The 19,892-nt window shown below is 46.6% G+C and overlaps 1 protein-coding gene across 3 annotated transcripts in view; it reads left to right on the forward strand.

Moving 5' to 3' along the window:
* Positions 1-9,441: 9,441 nt before the first annotated feature.
* midn (midnolin) overlaps positions 9,442-19,892 on the forward strand; it is a 33,155-nt gene continuing 22,704 nt past the window's right edge. For 2 of the 3 annotated variants that reach the window (XM_062555871.1, XM_062555873.1), the window contains exons 1-4: positions 9,442-9,705; positions 11,839-12,067; positions 13,651-13,738; positions 13,878-13,940. In XM_062555871.1, the coding sequence (XP_062411855.1) occupies positions 9,630-9,705; positions 11,839-12,067; positions 13,651-13,738; positions 13,878-13,940 (456 nt within the window). In that variant the 5' untranslated portion in view covers positions 9,442-9,629. Of the gene's footprint in view, positions 9,706-11,338; positions 12,068-13,650; positions 13,739-13,877; positions 13,941-19,892 lie in introns of those variants that run through there. The other variant, XM_062555872.1, reaches the window with a different exon arrangement.

The following is a 19,892-nucleotide window of genomic DNA, read 5'->3' on the forward strand; positions in this document are numbered from 1 at the left end:
CCAGGGAAATCCACTGTAAGTGGCTTTCCGGTGAATACCGGTTGTTCCACTATACATATTTCAGTCTTGTGTTATGTAACACTAGACATTCATACGTAACTCCAGCACGTTCTTATGTAAGTGTTATCTTGTAAGCCGTGCCGTTTTCTGTGTGCACATGAGCAGCTGTAGTTTTTCAATAACTCAAGTTTCAACGTGTGTGTGTGTGTGTGTGTGTGGGGCTGGAGATTACCCAAGGTTTACACATCTATTTTGGTCTAGCCAGAGAGTGCATGTTGGCTTCACTCTCAAGCAACTGGTACTGGTAACCGTAGGTCAATTTCAACTACCAACTAGTGGGGATAACCAAGGTAACTTGAACTACGAAATGGTGCTGTTCTCTCCGGTTCATTTTCCTTGTAATATTCCTCGCCATCGCCACATCGTTTATTATATCATCACCTAAAGACATGAGTTGTTCGTGCGCCTTAAATCAGCCGTGTTGGGCTTTCTAAGGTTGCTAGTTTTCAACCAAACTCTCCCTGCCACTGCTTTAAATAGTGCCTTGTGTTTTACTCCACCTACAGCTTAGACACTTACAGTCTTTCATTAGAAGTCTAACATGTCATGATCATAAACTGTAGAAACTAAGTCATGATGAAAAGTGAAATTTTGAGACACTCAAATTGGATTGCCTGTTGCAATACAGTTTTCTTCCAACAGAGGGCAGTAGAGTTCTGTTAAATGTCCCTCCACTACTGCCAGTGTCAACACCAGTCATTTCTCCTCAGATGTATTTTGTCTTCATAGTGTAGCTTTAATAAACCGAATACAGCTCTTAGATAACCACTGTTTCCCTGCTCCACACAGTACTCCTTGACTGTCCTTGATGTGTTACAGGGCTTTGTCCAGAGACATCAGGCTGGTTTGGGTCAGAAATGCTGAGGGGCTGGAGAGGATGGCTTCCAGTCGTTAGGTGTGAGTTTGTTTACACTGTGACTCATCCCAATGAGTTCACTTTGACGAGGTCTTGCCAGGAAAACTGGCCCTTCACAGACTTTGAGTATGTGTCTGTCTGTGTCTCTTTAGGCCAAAAGTCCTACGTCTAGTAAACAGTCATTGTATCACCTGCAGGGTTGAGCGGTTCAGAGGCCACGGTCATGTGCTGACTTGGGTGGCTGGTTGCAAGAGCATGAGAATATTCTGTCTCTCTCTCTCTCTCTCTCTCTCTCTCTCTGTCTCTCTCTCTCTCTCTCTCTCTCTCTCTCTCTCTCTACCTCTACCTCTACCTCTACCTCTACCTCTACCTCTCTCTCTCTCTCTGCGTGCTCTGACCTGTTCCAGTTCTCTTTACCGAAAAGAGGTAGTTATAAACTCTGTTGACACTCAACAACGGCCGTCTCACCACTAGGGTATACATTTTTCAGTCTAGTGCTACGTAACACACATGACATTATACTTCACTCAAACACTTCCTTACGTAAGTGTCTTCTGACTTGCAGTTAAGCTCTGCAGGTGAGCAGCTGTAGGTTTTCAACAAGTCGTGTTAACATCAAGAAATCTGGAGAAGACAGCAGGCCCAAACATTAAGCGTCTTTAAGTGTCTTTGGAAAACTCTGTGTATAAATGACATGTAGTATTATCTAATGTATTATCTAATTGGGTAGACAGTGATCCATTGTGTATGTTGGCATCATTTACAAGCAGTGGAACCGAATGAGGGTAACTGGTGAGCGTTAGCAGATTGTGCGGGCACCTGACGCAATTGGCTGTATGGTCTCTGATCCATTTCACTGCACTGCCAAGGTGTGTTACGCATGCAGGTACATAGCGTAAGCATGCGTATGTGTATGCGCGCGCGTGTGTGTGTGTGTGTGGTGGGAGGGGGGAGGCGAGATATGCCTCATAAAAACCCTTTTTACGTGCGGCAGTCGGCATCAGCGTTCGCTCAACCAGTCAGGTGGGTGAGCTGCGAGGATCTGTGGGCAGCCTGACGCGCCGCCGCGCTCCTCCGAGTAGCTGGTGACGCATGCTTGTATTTATGTTTTGCATGAAATGCTATATTTCACCTGCTGTCTCGCCGCGGCGCGGCTCGTCCCCTGTGTGGATATGGAACGGGATGTGTGGACCCAGTGCCTCCGTTCCAATCTGGACCACTTAAGACAACCAGACACCTCAAGAACAGAGAATTAGCGGCAGTAGGTGAAAGGTGACTCAGGGGTGGGGGGAAAAAAGCCACAAAATGTGTCTACTTGCCAAACTGGAAGCACACACACCAAAAATGGCTCCCTTTCGCATAATATAAATATGCAATTTAAACTCCGCACCAACCCCACCGTCTTCCAGATAACACTGACCAAGTGCAGCGCAATGTTTTATCTTCACATTGCGGTTTACAAATGTGAAATTGAAACCCCCCCGCAACCGACCCCACCCCACCCCACCCCACCCCACCATCCCCGCTGCCTGAGGCTTGCCAAGTGCATCCCGGAGAGCAGGCTGGAGTGGAGGAGCCACTGGTGTGGAGGGTGGCACGGGGCCAGCTGATTGAAGTGCTGACCTTTCGGGTTCCTGCGTGTGAGGGAGGGAGAGAGGGAGAGAGGGAGGGATGGAGAGAGGGAGGGATGGAGGCTGCAGATTCTCAGTCAGCTGTTAGATACTGCATCCAGGCTGCGAGTGGGAGTCGGGCCTTGACACCGCAGCCTACGCCTCCCAACCCCATTTGTGTGTGTGTGTCATCCTCCTCGCAAACGGCTCCAACACACACATACACACACACACACACACACGCCAGCCAGCCAGGTACGACTCCACAAATAGACGTGTGGGAGATTTTCTGAGAAAATGGCAAATCCATGTGCGCACACACACACACTTACACTCGCACTCACACACTTACTCTCCTCCTCGGCAGAAGGGGAGGATAATCAGCTTTGCTCTCCGAGTAAATTACACCGAATGGCTCTTCAGGTAATCACAAGTGTTGGTCTTGCACGCACCCCTGCTGGGTTTTAAATGGCATTCTTCACCGTGCCGGTCCTGCTTCCACTGAACGCCGGGGACCAGACCATATGACTTTCCGTTGTGATGCTTACAATCTCTACTTTAAACACATCTTGTTCCTATCATTTCCTTATGCAACAATATTCCAGGCTCAACTTACACCTTACACAGAATTTTGGAATCCCACCCCCCCACCCCACCCCACACATACGCGCCATGTTGTGCAATGCACGCAAACTGTGTGTGTGTGTCATGCCATATCTATTTGGTACATCATTACCCCTGTTGGTGCCTCAGACAGGCCTGCTTTTCTGGACAGACCCAAAATGTAAAATATCTTCCTCTGCTCATTTGGAGACACTTAACAATGAAGCTTGTGGTCCGTCTTGGCATTCCAGAGAGCGGAGTGCCACATTCCGGACGGGTGAGGAAGTGGGAAGGGGCCAAGGAGGGAACAGGAGTGCCAGGGTGAGGCCGTGGGTGGCATGGGGCGTGGGTGGAGGGGTGGAGGGGGTTGGGGGTCGGGGGTTAGACGGGTTACTCAGCGGAGTTAACTTCATGCTATGACACAGTCGCACAACAGCTTTCTCTCTCTCTCTCTCCCTCTCTCTCTATCTTTCTCTCTCTCCACACTCTCTGTGGCCTGTGGTGTCAGAGAGCGGCAGTGAGCCACTAGAATGACATGCCATTTTCTGTGCCGTCTTTGTGATGCTGATTAAGAAACGAGGGAGGGGGGGGGGGAGACACCCTCAAAAATTCCTCCCTGATTTTTTTTTTTTTTTTTTTTTTAAACTAAAAAAATCCTAAAAGAGGACTATTGTCTACAATTAGTTAGAACATTGAGTGGCTGCTTTGTGCCATTCAGTGTGTGGAATTACTCATGGTGAAACCTACTGTAAGGCTCTGACTCTCACCATGCTTTCACAAAGAATCATACGCTAGTACGCTTATTTGGAAATCTCTTCTGTAGAACTTCACAAGAAGCATACTCCACTTTAACGCTGAGTGCTTTTGCCATATCAAAACTCTCAGGGAGCCACAGCTTCGCCATGCTTCTTGATGGACATGGTTTTCACGTCTTGATCCACTTAAAAACACTCAATGATACAAGTGTTGGTGTCGACATATGGTTCGTTCAAATAGCTCTTCAAGTTCAGGCAAGAGCATCATTGATAGTATCTCTGAATAGAAACACTTGCAGATTTCTTTTCTATCTCTAAAAGCAACTTCCTGCCAAATGTCGGATGAACGTGGGATGGGTTACAGAAACCAATAACGACATGAGGGGAATAAAATCATTGATACTTTACTTTGAAGTGCTTTAGTATGATGGTTTGTTGCAGAGATCTGTGTGTAGACAGTGTACATTCGCTTATGCTTTAAGAGATCCCAAAGCTGGCAGGGTAATATAGGCTTTGTCATGAGTTTCAGATGACCTGGGAGTATTTCTCAGCCCTGTGGAACATGTTGGAAAGAGTCTACACATGACACAGTCTTATTTTAACATGACCAAGGATAGCATAGACTGCCTCTCAGTCTCTCGCACTGCAGTGTGTGTGTGTGTGTGTGTGTGTGTCTGTGTGTGTGTGTGCATCTCAGCAGTTTCCTAATCGCATGTCTCTGCGCTGAAGCACTTGGAAAATATGCCATCAGGCTAGTTTCCATCGAGAACAACCAAGGCACACATAGCTTGCTTTACACGCTTCCACCCGGGGCTGGCAGGGCAGGGGCTCTAGATTCCAGCTCAGCCGCCGCGCACGCCTGCCCACAATTGGCCAACACCCTCCCTCGCCGCCTCAGAGGTCTGCGGTGACGCTGGCACAGGTCGCAGGGCCGGACTGGGCCATCCATCAAAAAACATCATGCGGCCGCAATCAGGACGATCAGGATTACAGGAATGCATCTGAGATTTGTTTTCGCTGAGATCCTCGTCTCTCTCTCTCTCTCTCTCTCTCTCTCTCTCTCTTTCAGTCAGTCAGTAAGCCTGATGCAAGGGATGAGGTGAGGTGGAGTGGGTGTTGAATGACAAAAACAAACTCAATGACAAAAACAAAGTCGCTGACAGGTTTGCAAGGTTTCAACTGATCGCACCCCGGGCTGGTTTGCACCAGCCTCAGCCTGTGGTGATGATGCACCACCAGTCCCACCACACCAGTGGATTTCGGCCTGGGCTTGTGCAACCCCTCGATCAGCCATTTCCAGTGAAATATACCCCCCTGACAACCCCCAGGAGAGAGGGAACGTTCCAAAGGATTCCCGGTGAAATCCGACCCCGCTCTGAGTAGCCCTCTCCTGCTCACTACTACATGCGTCACCGATGGTGCCCCCCCCCCCCGCCCTGCCCCCCCCCCCCCCCCCCCCCCCCATGCACGCGCCATTGACCACCCACCAACTTTCCACTCACCGCAATGACAGGGAGGGTGATCCCCCTCTGATCAGGTGTCATCGCTCTTACATATCTGACCCAATATCTAAAACGATTGAATTTGGGGGGGCGACCGAATCTAAGGATTTTACATCATAAAAGGACAAAATGTCATCCGAAATGTATTGTTGGATTTGTTTAAAATGGCTCCCCTCTGTTTCGCCCTCCTTGGCAGAGTGAGACTTGCGAAGGTATGTCCAGAATGTTGACACAGATCAGGTACACCATGTGCAGCATGGAAAAGACAGATCATGCCAGTACTGGCTTCAAATAGAAGTCCAAGATTCTCCCAGGTGTGATAAAAAGATGTTATTCCATATATGAATGTAGTATATGATTACAGTATGTAATCTCAGTTGTCTAAATGATTCAAAAGCTGTGATCATTGGTGTGTTACACAATTGTTATTTTGGTTAGTCAGTATATATAGTCTGTTGTCTTTTGAATACTAAGGGAATTCATATTAGGTAGTCTACATTGATAGATGTTCATATTTTTGCTGGTAATCATGTCATTGACATATGATGACGTGATGATGACCTCGTTGGACTATTGCAGACGTATGGAGACTGTAAACTATTTTAATAACTGCAGAACTAATATTAGGTGTATGAACACTTACTTTATGAAGTTAGCAGCCAGTATGTCAACTGGAGAGTAAAAATAAGCATGTCTGAGTAATTACCTGTGAAATGACAGCTGATCTTCGGTCCATATCAAATAACAGAAACAGAGTTCCTACACTGCCTTGACTAAACATAGACTTACAGTGAACTGCAATTCTTGGGAGCATGACTTATTAACTCTTCATTAAGTTTGACCTGAAAGAAAATCATTGCCATAGGCCCAAATTAAGACCTAACAGCACCTGCTATCCCACTATGGACAGATCCATTCCACATAGCTGAGCATGGGATATTTTATACTTATACTTCATCCCCTACCCCCCATCATTATTATTATTATTATTATTATCATCATAGTTAAAATAATAATAATAATAATAATAATGCCCTAGTGGACCATAAGAATAGCCAATCAGTAATATAATAAAAGTTATTATTAATGATAATAATAACAATAATAATAATAATAATAATAATAGGAAGAAGAAGAAGAAGAAGAAGAAGAAGAAGAAGAAGAAGAAGAATCATTCTTCTTCTCCTTCTTCTTATTGAACTATTATTAGATTAGAATTTGGCTATTCTTGTGGTCCACTTGTGTATAGACTGGTGTATTCTGCCCACTCCTTGTCTGGTTTTGACAGGGCTTGGTTACAAACCTAAAGGTGGTAAAGATCTAATTTGCATTGATAAAGAGGATACCTCGTTTGTGACAGCAGGGGCAACCCTCCTGTGAATCGAGCAAAGAGGAAACAAAATGTTGTGTCTGACTGGCTCCAGGGCACGGACTAAACCTGCTCCTGTTCAGTGAGTCCAGCAAGCCTGTGTGGGAGACCGAGAGAGAGAGAGAGAGAGAGAGAGATATTCAAAGAGACAGAGAGGTACGGCAGCCTATGGGAGGAAAAGTCAGGGGGTGGATGAGGGGGAGGACAAGCTAGAGGGAGACAGGAATTAGTCCAGTGACGTAGCCATCGAGGATGGAGAGCTATTTTAAGCGCCTGATAGGGAGTCGGGCTAGTGCGCTCTCTGCTCTGCCTACGTCACAGATGGAATCAGTCTCTCGGTTGGCCTTGGCAGAGTGGCCCATGTGACTGATAATGATTAGATTATACTGCAGTCGGCAGAGGAGCGGATACAGGTGAAATGTCAGCAGGCTGGGCTGCAGCACAGGCCGGGCTGCCCCCGCGCTAACGTCAAACCAAAGGCCCCAGTTGCGATTCAATTTGCCAAACGTGGGATGCTCCTAATCCCAGGCATCGCAGGATTACGCCAAGCTGGAGAGTTTACACACACACACACACACACACACACACACATACTGTACATACATACAGTATACGGTGACTAGGTGTGCATAACAGCAAAGATGCTATTTGAATGATTTCCTTAGTGATGTTAGTGATGTTTGGTGTCTGTACTCCTCAGACAAACACACACACACACACACACACACACACACACACACACACCAACCACCAAACACCAATAAGGAAAGCATGCCTTTAATGTATTTATCACCATGCCTACACATTCAATTGAGTCTCTCTCCAGAACCCACATAATGCTGTAACTCTTCCTAAAAGCCCTGGATGCTCACAGAGTTTCATGTGAACCTGTAGGTGTGAAAACGAAATGGTTAATAATTTACAGGAAGGTCTATGTACACTGAGAATGTTTGCAAGTGGGTGTGCGGTGCTGGTGCAGAAGATCGGCCCAATCATCTGGGGTTAGTCCTAAGGTGATACCGGGCATCACACGCAAGGCAGCATGGGAAATAGCCAGGCTAGGGCATGCCCATACTATTAACACGAATTCAGCCCTTGGCTTACTATGACAGTCACCAAGCCCAAGCACAACTGTCATGCTCAAACCTCTCATCAAAGCTGCCGCACTGGCAGGTGTTTTTTTCAGCCGGGTTCCATAATTTAAAATAATAAAAAAACGTTCAGATCATAAAAGGGTTTATTGTTTTGCTCGCAAGTAGGTTACTGATGTTGACTTAAAGGAGACATAGAATGGAAACCATTGTTGTCTTGGTTTTGATTAATTAGGAGATACCCAGCCTAAATATAAGGTTTTAATTGGGCTTGTAAAATTGCAATTGAGTTTATTTTGTATAAATCAAAGTTGAATATATAGTATTTTAACATCAGAGGACACAGTACAATACTCAATTCATCCATTCTGTGTCCTCTTTAAATGTCAGTGTAATGATGATGAAATCTTAACGAATTCTCTTTGACGAGTTACTCAACGAACACTGAAGTATTACAATATGTTTTTGACAGAAGCAGGTGCAACAGTGGGAGGCTAAATCAATAGCCGCCCACTTGCACAGGGACACTCGCCCACTTGCACAAAGTGACACAGGTAATGATTCACTCAAGCACTCAAGCTTGTTCACCCGCTTTGTACCCATACCCGGTTTCCTTGCGGGGGCAGTTGACTTGGCAGTGACTTGCAGGTGTGTCGCACAGGTCTCTATCTTGTGATTGAAGAGGAAATTGTCACTTAGGAAAAAACACAACAGAAAGCTGCTTGTTTATGGCAGACAACATTTTAAATGTGCTGTACGTCGTTATCATGACTTTGATGGATTGGAATGCAGTTCACCCACACAAACTCCTCCGCACGTCCCACACACGCGTTCGAAGCCGGTTGTTTACAACCCACCCACGCCGCTCCCATGCCATATCCCCAGCCTCAGAGAGGACGGGCCTTATAAGTTACCATTTTTTTACAAATGGGGACGGCTGAGTGAGCTGCACTTGAACCTGAGACTGATTTTACGTTACGCGTAATACGATGCGCTGTTTTGTGAGTTACAAATCTCACAAAGATAGAAGCCAACAAGTCTAGCGTGGTGCATTATACGAGCATCAAATTAATTAAATAGCCTATGCAAAGGTGCTATATTACCTTTATTAGCCTTTGCATGTATATGATTCCTCTCATGGCTCAATACGACTACCAGTAATTGTTATTATGTATGCGCTTGTTTCCAAGCAGTGTATTCGTTGCCCGGTGACTTGGATTTGTTTTTTGTTCACATGGCGTCATTGAAGTCCACACCCCTTCCAACCCAAAAGCGTATGTTTCAGTCTCTCACTCTTAAGGTCGTTTGCCTACGCCATATATTTAGTCTTTTACTCAGTTTGTTATTGTTCCGCGGATCTTGACAGGCCAAATACAACACAGCCCAATCTCATGGGGCACATTTGTATCTACAGTCTTTGCCGAATCTAAACAGAGCCACTGAAGAAAGGTGCTGTTTAACCCAGGCTGCTGGGCGTGATCTACCACCTTAAATCAGATGCTGACCGCGCAAGAAACCTATTCCCCGCCTACTATGAAGGGAGCTTAGTTAAGAGTTGTCTCACCTACGGCTTTGCGATTAGAGTGCGTCAAAGATCCTCACGCGCGCGTCATGTTAAAGAATTTGGACTGATTTTGAGCTTTCCCGATGAGCAATTGCAGTTGCGCCTGAGTTGCAGTATTGCCGAAGCACCGAAAAAGGCTCCTTGAGAGATACATCCCCGCACACATTTGTGGATATATTGTCACATTTGGATATTTTTTATGTTAACAGTGTAACTCATATGCCAAAACTGGCTGGACCTGGGAGAGAATCACAAACTTTGTCGCGAGGCTTTGAGGTTTTCGCAACAATTATTGGTAAGTGGCATTCATGCTCATCTTGTAATAAGTATATGTATGTGTAAGTAGTCTGTAATTACATTTGTTCAAGTGTGCTAACGCCACACCAAACTCAAATCAGACAACAGAACTCGACAGTTTCATTATTCTTTCTCGTAGCAACATGAGTAGGCTGTAGCCAATATCCTAAATGTGTTTTGGCGTTAAACCGCGTAGGTGTTGGTAAGCCTATAGTTAGCCCACAGAGCGCTACGGATTTATAAATAAAAAAAGATGTACTCATAGCCACAGACGTACAATAGCCTACGCCTACACCAAGCTATCATGCCTATTTGCTATATGCCATCATCATGTTTTACGTCATCTCGTTATCTTGTGAAGCTGGATGGCGAAACGCTGAGCAGCTTTATTGTGGAGCAACATAGTGTATGATGGATGACAGGCTACGTGTTACCTGATGACATCCTCCTTTCCCAGCTGTTGATGTTTTAGGTTGTCTGAAAAACTCTCTGCCTGCACGCTACAGAGTTCAACAAGGCCCTTACTTTTCAAGTGGCTTTTACAGCCCACGGGTCATCCGTGATTATTGTTGCATTTCGGTTTCTGACTCCGACATAAGGACCTGGGATGAAAAGGAGTCATTATTCCTGCCGAAAGGTAGCCTCGACCTATTCGACCCAAGTTAGCCAGTGGGTGACAGTTCTCACCTGTCTAATGCACTTTGCGCCCTGCAGCCACTGGACGGCGGTAAAGCACCTGAGTTTGTGCAGGGGTCGTGCGCCTCTGTTTCCTACCTCCGGTAGTGTGACAGGAATCGTCATTATCAGCACAGCCTCCGTCTCTTGCGCCTAAACAGAATGGACAGTATTGTATTCTGTAAAGTTATATTATGTTATGTTTGAAGTAACATAATGAAGTCAGCTTTTTCATAGCCTGGGAATAGCTCATAGCTGTACAATATGTGGCAAAATGCCTGTTGTTGCAGAGGCCCTAAGAATGGATCCAGACCATTAGGTGTACCTCGAATATCTTTATAGCAAGCTTCATAGGACTACATACATGTACTACACCCATAGGACAAACTCTGTTCTGTGCCCACTCTAGATTGGTGTCGTTAAGATATGCTGAAATGATCAGCCAATCATACATTATTGATGTTAAAAATGTGTGCCATGGCCTGTACACAACAATAACAGAAATAACCAAAGTCGGACTAATAGACTCGCCTATCATACATTTAACAACATATACAACGAATAGAATCAAAGGCATGCAACATTACGCTGCATACACGATCTACATGAAAATAGAGAAAGATCTCCATTTGGTATGGACTTCTATTGTGATTGTAATATATTATGAATGGTTTGGAGCTGGCTGAGTGGGATGGAGCTATCGTGTTTCTTGGTGTTGTCAGCCTCGCCCACTTAATTTGGATTGGTTCTTGATGGCCAAATATGGTATGTGGGGGTGGAAAGGTGGACCTTACCCTCCACGTGGGTGTGATGCTATTCCTCCTATTGGTCAGAAACGAGAACGTCTACAAGTACCCCTCCTATGATTGGACCGAAGGCTGCACTGTAGGCGTAATCTCAGCCCTGTGGAAGTAAGATACCTTGCATCAGCGTTCATTGTCGGTTTCACTGGAGCTACTTTGAGCGTGTATGCGCTACAGGGCTAAGCTGTATTAATCTTCTCAGGCTTCTGCACCTTCCAGTTCCGCCTGATGCTTTCAGCTCCGTATACTGATGAACAATAGAAACAAAGAACACATATAATGCGACATCTAATCAAGAAAGAAGGCACGTATTTTGCGCTCCTGTGTTTTTGAAGACTCATTTCATTGTAGATACCTCTCTCATTGGTCTACTTGAAATTTACTGGAATTGTTACAGCGTAGCGTTTTCAGAACCTGAAACGAGGCTTGATCAAATTGCACCTAGCGGAATAACATTAGTCAACAGAATCCACCCATATACTTAATAACCTGGGAATACATTCCGACTCAAAAGCGTATCGTCGGGGACGGGTGGCTTTAAATGTGTCCACTGAAAGATAACGGTTTCTCGCTGTGAGATTAAGACGGACGTTAGTCCAGACACTTCCATTCAACCAAGCCACCAGACTCGACGTGTCTCTCCTTGAATACAGGCTATCGAATGGACCAGCATCCAAGTGCCCGGAGCTGTACCAGCCGCGGAGCTCCGTCTTGCGAGGCCGTTCCCAGTGAGCCCTCCATGAATTTGTACATCCATTCTACTACCGGCACTCGCTTCGAGCTCTCCCTTCCACTGGAGGAGACGGTAGAGGGTTTGAAGAGAAGATTGTCCCAAAGACTTAAAGTTCCTAAAGAAAGACTCGCACTGCTACACAAAGAAACGTGAGTATCCGCATGAACTAACACTGGCGCTTTAACTCACTAGGGCAGTTCCTCGTTGGTGCCCTTTAAACCGACAGAATCCTTAATAGCATAGCCTACTATGTGAATCAATGATGCACAATTCATGTCCATGCATTTTATTGTTGGCTATGTGTTTTTGTATGATGGTTATCACAGTAACTTGAACGACTGATGCGTAAAATGTCTGCTTAGTTGCGCGATATGCACACGCTTTCGTTTCAGTTGCTGCTTTTCTTTAGTTTACGACATTCGCGTGTTAACCTGCACTGTCACAATCTAGAGAGCCATTTTTTGTTGGAAGGGATGATTGTTCTAGCCATGGATTAAGTTATGATGACCGGTGAGGTGACTCTTAGCGCTTTGTGACAAATTAACATCACAGAGGATCTGATGAGTGTAATGATGAGACGTAGGCTACACACACCAAGATAAGCAATCAATGACATCTGCCTTGAGTAAAAGGATATGACTCTGAGGCCAGACAAAAGCACAGATCCCATCATTAGGATATGTGATAGGTAAGGCCGTAGCCTACACGAAAGCATAGCTATCATTCGGCTAAAACGCACGGAGCTCTTCGGCCTGCACCGGAGTGTTTGCACTGTTCGGAGCAGAGACTACTGAAGTATGCAGGTCTTCCTCCATGGCCACGTAAGAAATCACAGAGGCAGGTTACTTCCTCACTGTTCTGCCATTACGAGGAATTTGCTCAGTGACAGTTTCTCATAAACATGCAGGCCAGATGCAGTGTTCCGCGTGGTTTAATTGTCATTTAAAGCAGGCGGAGTGCTGTGTAAATGCTGGGAGCACCAAAGGCTGTATCCACACTGGGTACTTCCTCTCCATATTGTTTCAAAAGAATTGAAAAACGTATTTAGTTTCGCCTCACCTTTTCACATTAACTAGCAGCAATGCATGAGAGATCGCACTGTATAGTGAAGGGTTCGTCCTTTGTCACTTGCAAATGACCCCAGCAGTCTCATTGTTTTTGTTTTAAATGGGGGCCCTTTCAAACCTCGCTCATCTAATTACCTCTAAATGACATCATCCTATAAAACCTAGAACACGGTTTTAATCCTCTCTCTCTCTCTCTCTCTCTCTCTCTCTCTCTCTGTCTCTCTGTCTGTCTCTCTCTCTCTGTCTCTCTAAATAGCTGTCTCTAAATAGCTGCCTTTAGGCAAAGAGTTGAATCCCTTTGTTCAGTTGGGGATGACATTTAATGAAAGTGCATGTCTTAAGTGGTTCACCCACGGTCCAATCAAAACTGATAAGCTATTTGCTGAGGAAATGATCAACTCTTTTGAAGCCATCACACAGATGTGTTTTGATGTATCCCTGCCAGGATGTCAGTTTAATGTGCGTTATCAGATGTTTTGATTTACCATGTGATTCAGATTAAGTCCAACTTCAAAGGGAAAGCTGTCAAATCTGAAGTTGACAGTATGGGAAATGTTTCACCCAAGAATGAAGTCATTCAATTGCTGAACTGCATGGCACAACACTCATGGTGATGCTGTAGTTGTCCATGCTGATGAAGAGAGTTTCGCTTGTCTTCCTGATAGGCGCCTGAGCTCAGGAAAACTCCAGGACCTGGGAATCACTGATGGGAGCAAGTTAACGCTTGTCCCCACCGTTGAAGCAGGCTTAATGGTAATCACATTGATCATTTCTTTCACATCTAACACTGCCTGTAGCTATTCCACGGATTTTTCCAAGAGTTCATTACAGTTGCAGAAATACGGTGCCCCCCCCCCTGTACACTAACCTATCATCTTCCTCCTCCCTAAAGTCTCAAGCATCCAGACCAGAGCAGTCAGTAATGCAAGCTTTGGAGAGTTTAACAGAAACTCAGGTAAGATCTCTTTTCTCACTATTTTGAGCTATACTTCATCTTACCAAAGTGATACATGACTTAAACTGTAGTGAAATCTGCTTGGCTTGCTAGAGGGACTCACATGCACAGCCAAATGCTGCGACCTTTGTTTTTTTTTGTGTGTGTTTTTTGTTCTCCTGAGGAGGTGTAGTGGATGGTGATCTTCCCCTGAGCAGCTGCCCAGGAGTCAGTAATCACTCTATGTGTATATTAAAGAAAAGGCCCTGGGGGTCTCTTAGCATCATAGTCTGTGTGTTTTTTTAAAGCAAGCCTAGACAAGCCCTCAGTCAGCGACCTCTCCTTTAGATCCCCACCCCCAAGGCTTCTTCGTCTGCTCATGTGTGGATTGATTTAGCCTGATCTGAGGAGGTGCATGTTTGGAATGGGATACACTGACCTAAAATGATTGGGTTTTGTACAGATATTCATTATGCCATGATGATCACGAAGATCGGTGTTGATACTGTGTAATAACTACGTTAATTCAGTATCCGTATTTGACAATGGGCACTGCGTTTTTAGTGAAAGATGTGGCATTTTCCGTTTGCACATTGATTCTTATGATGTAGCCTCGTGTGTGTGTGTGTGTGTGTGTGTGTGTGTGTGTGTGTGTGTGTGTGTGTGTGTGTGTGTGTGTGTGTGTGTGTGTGTGTGTGTGTGTGTGTGTGTGTGTGTGTGTGTGTGTGTGTGTGTGTGTGTGTAGCGTAAGCTAAAGAGGTCTATAGAGGTGGCGCAGCGGCAGCAGCAAGGACAGATGAGGCAGGTTCTGTGCGTGGGGGAAGGGTTGGCAGTAAGCACGCCTCTTCCATCATGTGCTACGCCTTCTCCAGGCAGATGCAGTCAGTGTTATTTCCAGGAGAGAGAGCAAGAGAAATGCCTGCCCGCCCGCACTGCCGAGCAGACGCTCCTCTCTCTCTCTCTCCCTCTCTCCCTCCCTCTTGTTGAGATTGACTTGTTTTGTGGAAAGGGTGAGCGAGGAAAGAGCCGTGCCAATTAGATGCTACTTCTCGTGGAGGACTGCTTGATGTCTCTCAAGGATACACTGGACAGTCTGAGGGGGCCTGTGTTATTAGCTTCCTGGTAACTCATTTAGACGCCTGGAAGGAATGTTGTGCACCGTGGGGTGGGAAAAGCTGACCATCAAGCCCTTTCTCTAACCCTGCTGAACCCAGTGCTGTAATTGTCCAGGATTGCAGAGATTTATCTTTAAATGCAACATTGACAGTAATATAGTTGATGTTGATCCGCATTTGCTATTCGACCTTAGTTTTTTTTTAAAACCAAAGTCACCAGATAAGCGGACAGGTCGTGAGGTGACATTTGGGAATGTAAATCCTGATATTTCAGCTTTGCGTTAATGAACGAATCAGTCAATCAATCAATAATCAATAATAGGGATAAAGAGCCTGACATGAGCTATTCTCCTTTTCTGTGGTCGAAATGTCCTCGCTCGGTGAAGGACCAGACTAGGCTCAGTGCCTGAGACTGCATGTCATATAAACTACACCTTCCAAGCCATAACAGGGTTCCAAGGACTAACCCAGTGATGGAACAGGGCTCTGGGACGGAGTCTATTTCAGATGTCTGCGTAGCCAGATAGAGGGTGTTTTATGGAAGAGGAAGCCTGGCAATTATTGGCGTGGTGTTTTTCCCTTGTTACCTCAGCCTAACGGCCCTCTCTGGCCCATAATTTTGAAGCTGCTGTGGTTTCCATGTTTCAACACAGCCCCTATTTTGCCCGTAACATCATATTCTTATACAGCACAAGGGAGTTTATGAAGATTTTAATCACTACTTTCATTTAAGTTGACATTTTTTTTTTATCTTCTTCAAACATGGGCTCATATATGTGAAGTAGCAGCAGCAACCACTTACTCTCAGCATGGGAAAAAAGAGAATTCTTGTGTTTTGCTGAAAAGGAAAATGGTCTCTAGCTTTTACTGTTCCTCGAGCAGAAATAATGACTAGTGTCTCGTTCTCCTGAACCACGGAGCTAATTGGGAGAAAGGCTCACCACAAAGACAATTCACTTTTAATCCTCGGAGTAAAGATTTTCTGTTTTTTTGCCCTTATGCTGTCGTTCTAATATTGTTGAATATGTGGTGCCTTAAGACTACCATGCACCTTCCTCACATACACACATACACACACGCACACACAAACACAGACAGAGACAGACAGACATATTACTTCAAATCTGCATTGGAACGAGCCTGCTCACTGCCATTGTGTCTGAACATGGACAGATGCAGATAGCTGAATCTCAACAATATAGGCAGGTCACCTCTCTCTCTTTCTCCCCCTGTCTCTGTGTGAGTGTCCCTCCTCCTTCTCTCCGGCACAGCCGCTCACTCCCCTCCCCCAAAGAGAGAGGCAGACTAGGGGGGAGGGGAGCCAGGCAGGCAGGCAGGCAGGCAGGCAGGCAGGCAGGCAGCTCTGCTGGGCAGGCTTTGCCACACACAGGCGTGGAGGGGCTCTGGTGAATCACACACACAGTCCTATTTTGTGCTGTGTCTGAACTGGTGATGGGCTCATCCTTTGTGTGCCGCCGTAGCTTGGAAAACAGCCAAAGACACACACACACACACACACATATATATATATATATATATATCACCCTCTCTGTGTGTGTCTCTCTCTCTCTCTCTGGTCAACAAAGGTTGCTCTGTTGCATTCTTCACCATCCTCTCTGGGATGTTAGCTGAGGGTGATTGTAATTGCTAGGTTGGAATCGGGACACTGCGAGGACCTCACGTAACAAACAGCTGTGATTTAGTTCTCAGCTGGGGTCATGTCTTAATGAAGGCTGTTAGATTACTGATGGCTCGGTTTTTGATTGGAGATTGTTGTTTGTCATCACAACCCTTCCATCCAGACATCTCCACTGCTGCATGGTGCTATTATAGACCTTGTTGTTCCGCAGTTGAATCCTGTGATGAAGAACCATCTTGAGTGTGACCTTGTTTTGTAATTATTGCCTGCTGATTGCTTTTCGGTATCGGTTGTTTTAATGAGGTGAGCTGTACAAGGCTGCCTTGGTCACGGGGCTGAGGCACTCAAAGAGCTTTAAGGTGGAGATGTAATTGTGCTGATTATTGACGAGGAGGTAAGAGGTGTAGTGTACCATGGTGATGTGTGCGTGTGTGTTTGTTTGTGTGTGTTTCTTCTTTTGAACACACAGCCCATCTTCATTGGGTTTACACAGCCAAGCGCCTCTGTGTCGTGACAGTTGTTGTTTTTCATCCCCGCGCTTCCTTTTGTGATTCAAGTGGTAGGCATCGTGACTGGACTGAAGTGATGCGGCGAGGGGGTTGGTGTGTGTTTGTCTGTGTGTGTGTATGTCGGCCTCTGTGCATGTGTGTGTGTGTGTGGAGAGTACATCTGAATGACCCTGATGTTTGACAAAGGCAGCCATAATGAGCCTTTTCAGCAGGTGTGAATGTAATGATGGGGTGTTAACCTAAAGCCAATGGGCAGTACGGGTCACGTGGAGTGCAAAACCACCATAACCAAGTCTCCTCAGTCTTCATTGTGTTTCCTCCTCCCACGACAGCTGGACGCATCTATTTTTGTGTTTTCCTTGGAACTGTGGACTCTTGTCAGATTACAAGTCCAACTCCTTGTGCAACACGGGGGGGGGGGAAATGCATAATTGCAGTACTGCTTGCATTGGCTGGGCTGCGCTGTGAAGGCTGCAATGCATTTCCCTCCTTGAAGCATTGTGTGGGACCGGGCTGTCGGAACTGGGGGAGAGGTGGTCTCTGTTCTCCTCCCCTCCTTGTCATCCATTTAAAGGATGTTCATTACTCGGAATCAAAGGTGTCGTCCTTTGGTATCGCGCCCCTTTTTGATGATCACACGTGGCCGAGGGCACGCCGCGCCACGCCGAGGGAAGGAAACAGCAGGTGCTGTCGTCCTGTGAGCAATATTGAAGTGGATTGGCTCTTTGTAAACCCTGGGTGCCTTCAAAGAGCCACACACACGACAGGAACCAGAGGTAATGTGGAGGGAGGGAGGGGGATGCGAGGGGAGGGGGGGTAAGGGGGGGTTGGGAGTTCATTCAGCCTTCTGCTGATTGACACTGCACATTTTTTTTTTCTTCTCTCTTTCTTCACCCTCCTCCTCCTCCTTTCCGCCCAGCTGATCTGATGTAGCGATCACGGGCCGACTCCTCCACCTGTGTTTTGATGCGTGTGACTGATAGGTCCAAGGACTAATGACGTCTAGGAAGATGCAAGTCATTGATCCGACCCCCCCCCCCAGCCCCCCACCCTCCACTCTTCTCAAAAGGGGCCAGAAATGGTCTTTGCCACCCTGCCTGCTGCGAGCGTACATGTACACCATATTGATGTACACCCCAGCGAGATCAAACGCTGTTCGTATCAAGCGTAATAGCGCGGTCTTGAGCCTTGAGCACCACCGCACCTTCCTATCCGTGCCCCCTCAATCAGCGAGCTAGCCCCTCAAAAGGCCTTAAAAAGGGGACTAGAAGTGTTTCTCCGTTCTTTTTTATTATTATTATTATTATTATTCCGACGGCACTCCTCCGCGACCCTCCCGAGCTCTTATCTTGAAATCAAGCGGCTCAGCTGTTCATGAATGTCAGCCCAACCCCTGCACGCCACGCCACGCCACGCCACGCCACGCCACGCCGCGCTACGCCACACCGCTCCACTCCTTAGTGTGCTAAGGAAGAATGCCCGCAAATGAGTTCCTTGAACCACAGGGACCCCAATAAATAACACTGTCAGCCATTGAGTTCAGAGAGGAGAGAGAGAGAGAGAGAGAGATTGAGGGAGGGAGAGAGAGTGAGAGGAAGAGAAGTGAGAGAGGGAGAGCAAGAGAGAGAGAGAGAGAGGGGGGAAAAAACGGGAAGCCAGAGGCATACTCTCACTGAATATTTCATCACCATCACCCACCACCATGCCTTCTCTGACACCCCACCCCCACTTACAGAGCCCCCCCCCCCAACACACACACACACACCACCACCACCACCACCACCTCCATCACCACAACCACCCCACCCCCCGTGTCTCCCCTTATCATATTCTCTCCTCACTGCATAGCAACTGCAGCGTGCTACCGTGTAAATGCCACCCCGGCTCTGTACACAACAAAAACAAAATGGATGGTTAGTTGTGGTGTTAGGACCTCACAGTAATGGATATACAGGGCTATGAATGGATCTCCACACCGAGGCACTGTGGCCAGGCATTGCTTGTCTGCCTTCATGTGGAGCACTTTGTGTACGCGTTTGACTGTTGTACACCTTCCGTTTGCCCTCGGTGTATGTGTGTGTGTGTGTGTGTGTGTGTGTGTGTGTGTGAAGGGAGGGTCTCAGCGAGGCCCTGATGGAAGATTTAGGAGCAGCCTCTTTTATTTTTTATTCGTAGCCAAAGTTTTGAGAGGTTTCTTTGTCAATGAGGTTGACAAGTGCGAGCTGTCTGCACTGACATGACCGGCGGAGACGCGGCGGTTCCAGGAGAACAAAGAGGCATGTTTGAACAAGGACGAGCAAGCACAAACCCAACAGCCCGTCGTTCATCCCCCCCCCCCCCCCCCCCCCATCTTCCTTGAGGAGGGGCGTCTGACCCACTTCAGGTGTTCCAGACAGAATGTTCCCTCTCAGCCTGGTCCGCGTGTTTGTGTGTGTGTGTGTGTGTGTGTGTGTGTGTGTGACATGTGACGATGGCTGAGGTCACATGAGATGTGTGTGTGAAAAACATCGCCCGGCTCCGACTCACAAGGAACGATGAACTTTGGCGTGCGGCGATGATGTAACGAGCGACGTAGAACACGGTCCAGAGAGGGATTCTTTTGTCTGGTTCATTTGATGGGCGTATGGGCTCTCTCTCTCTCTCTCTCTCTCTCTCTCTCTCTCTCTCTCTCTCTCTCTCTCTCTCTCTCTCTCTCTCTCTCTCTCCCTCT

This window comes from Sardina pilchardus, chromosome 15 (genome assembly GCF_963854185.1).
Source record: "Sardina pilchardus chromosome 15, fSarPil1.1, whole genome shotgun sequence".
Lineage (NCBI taxonomy): Eukaryota > Metazoa > Chordata > Actinopteri > Clupeiformes > Clupeidae > Sardina > Sardina pilchardus.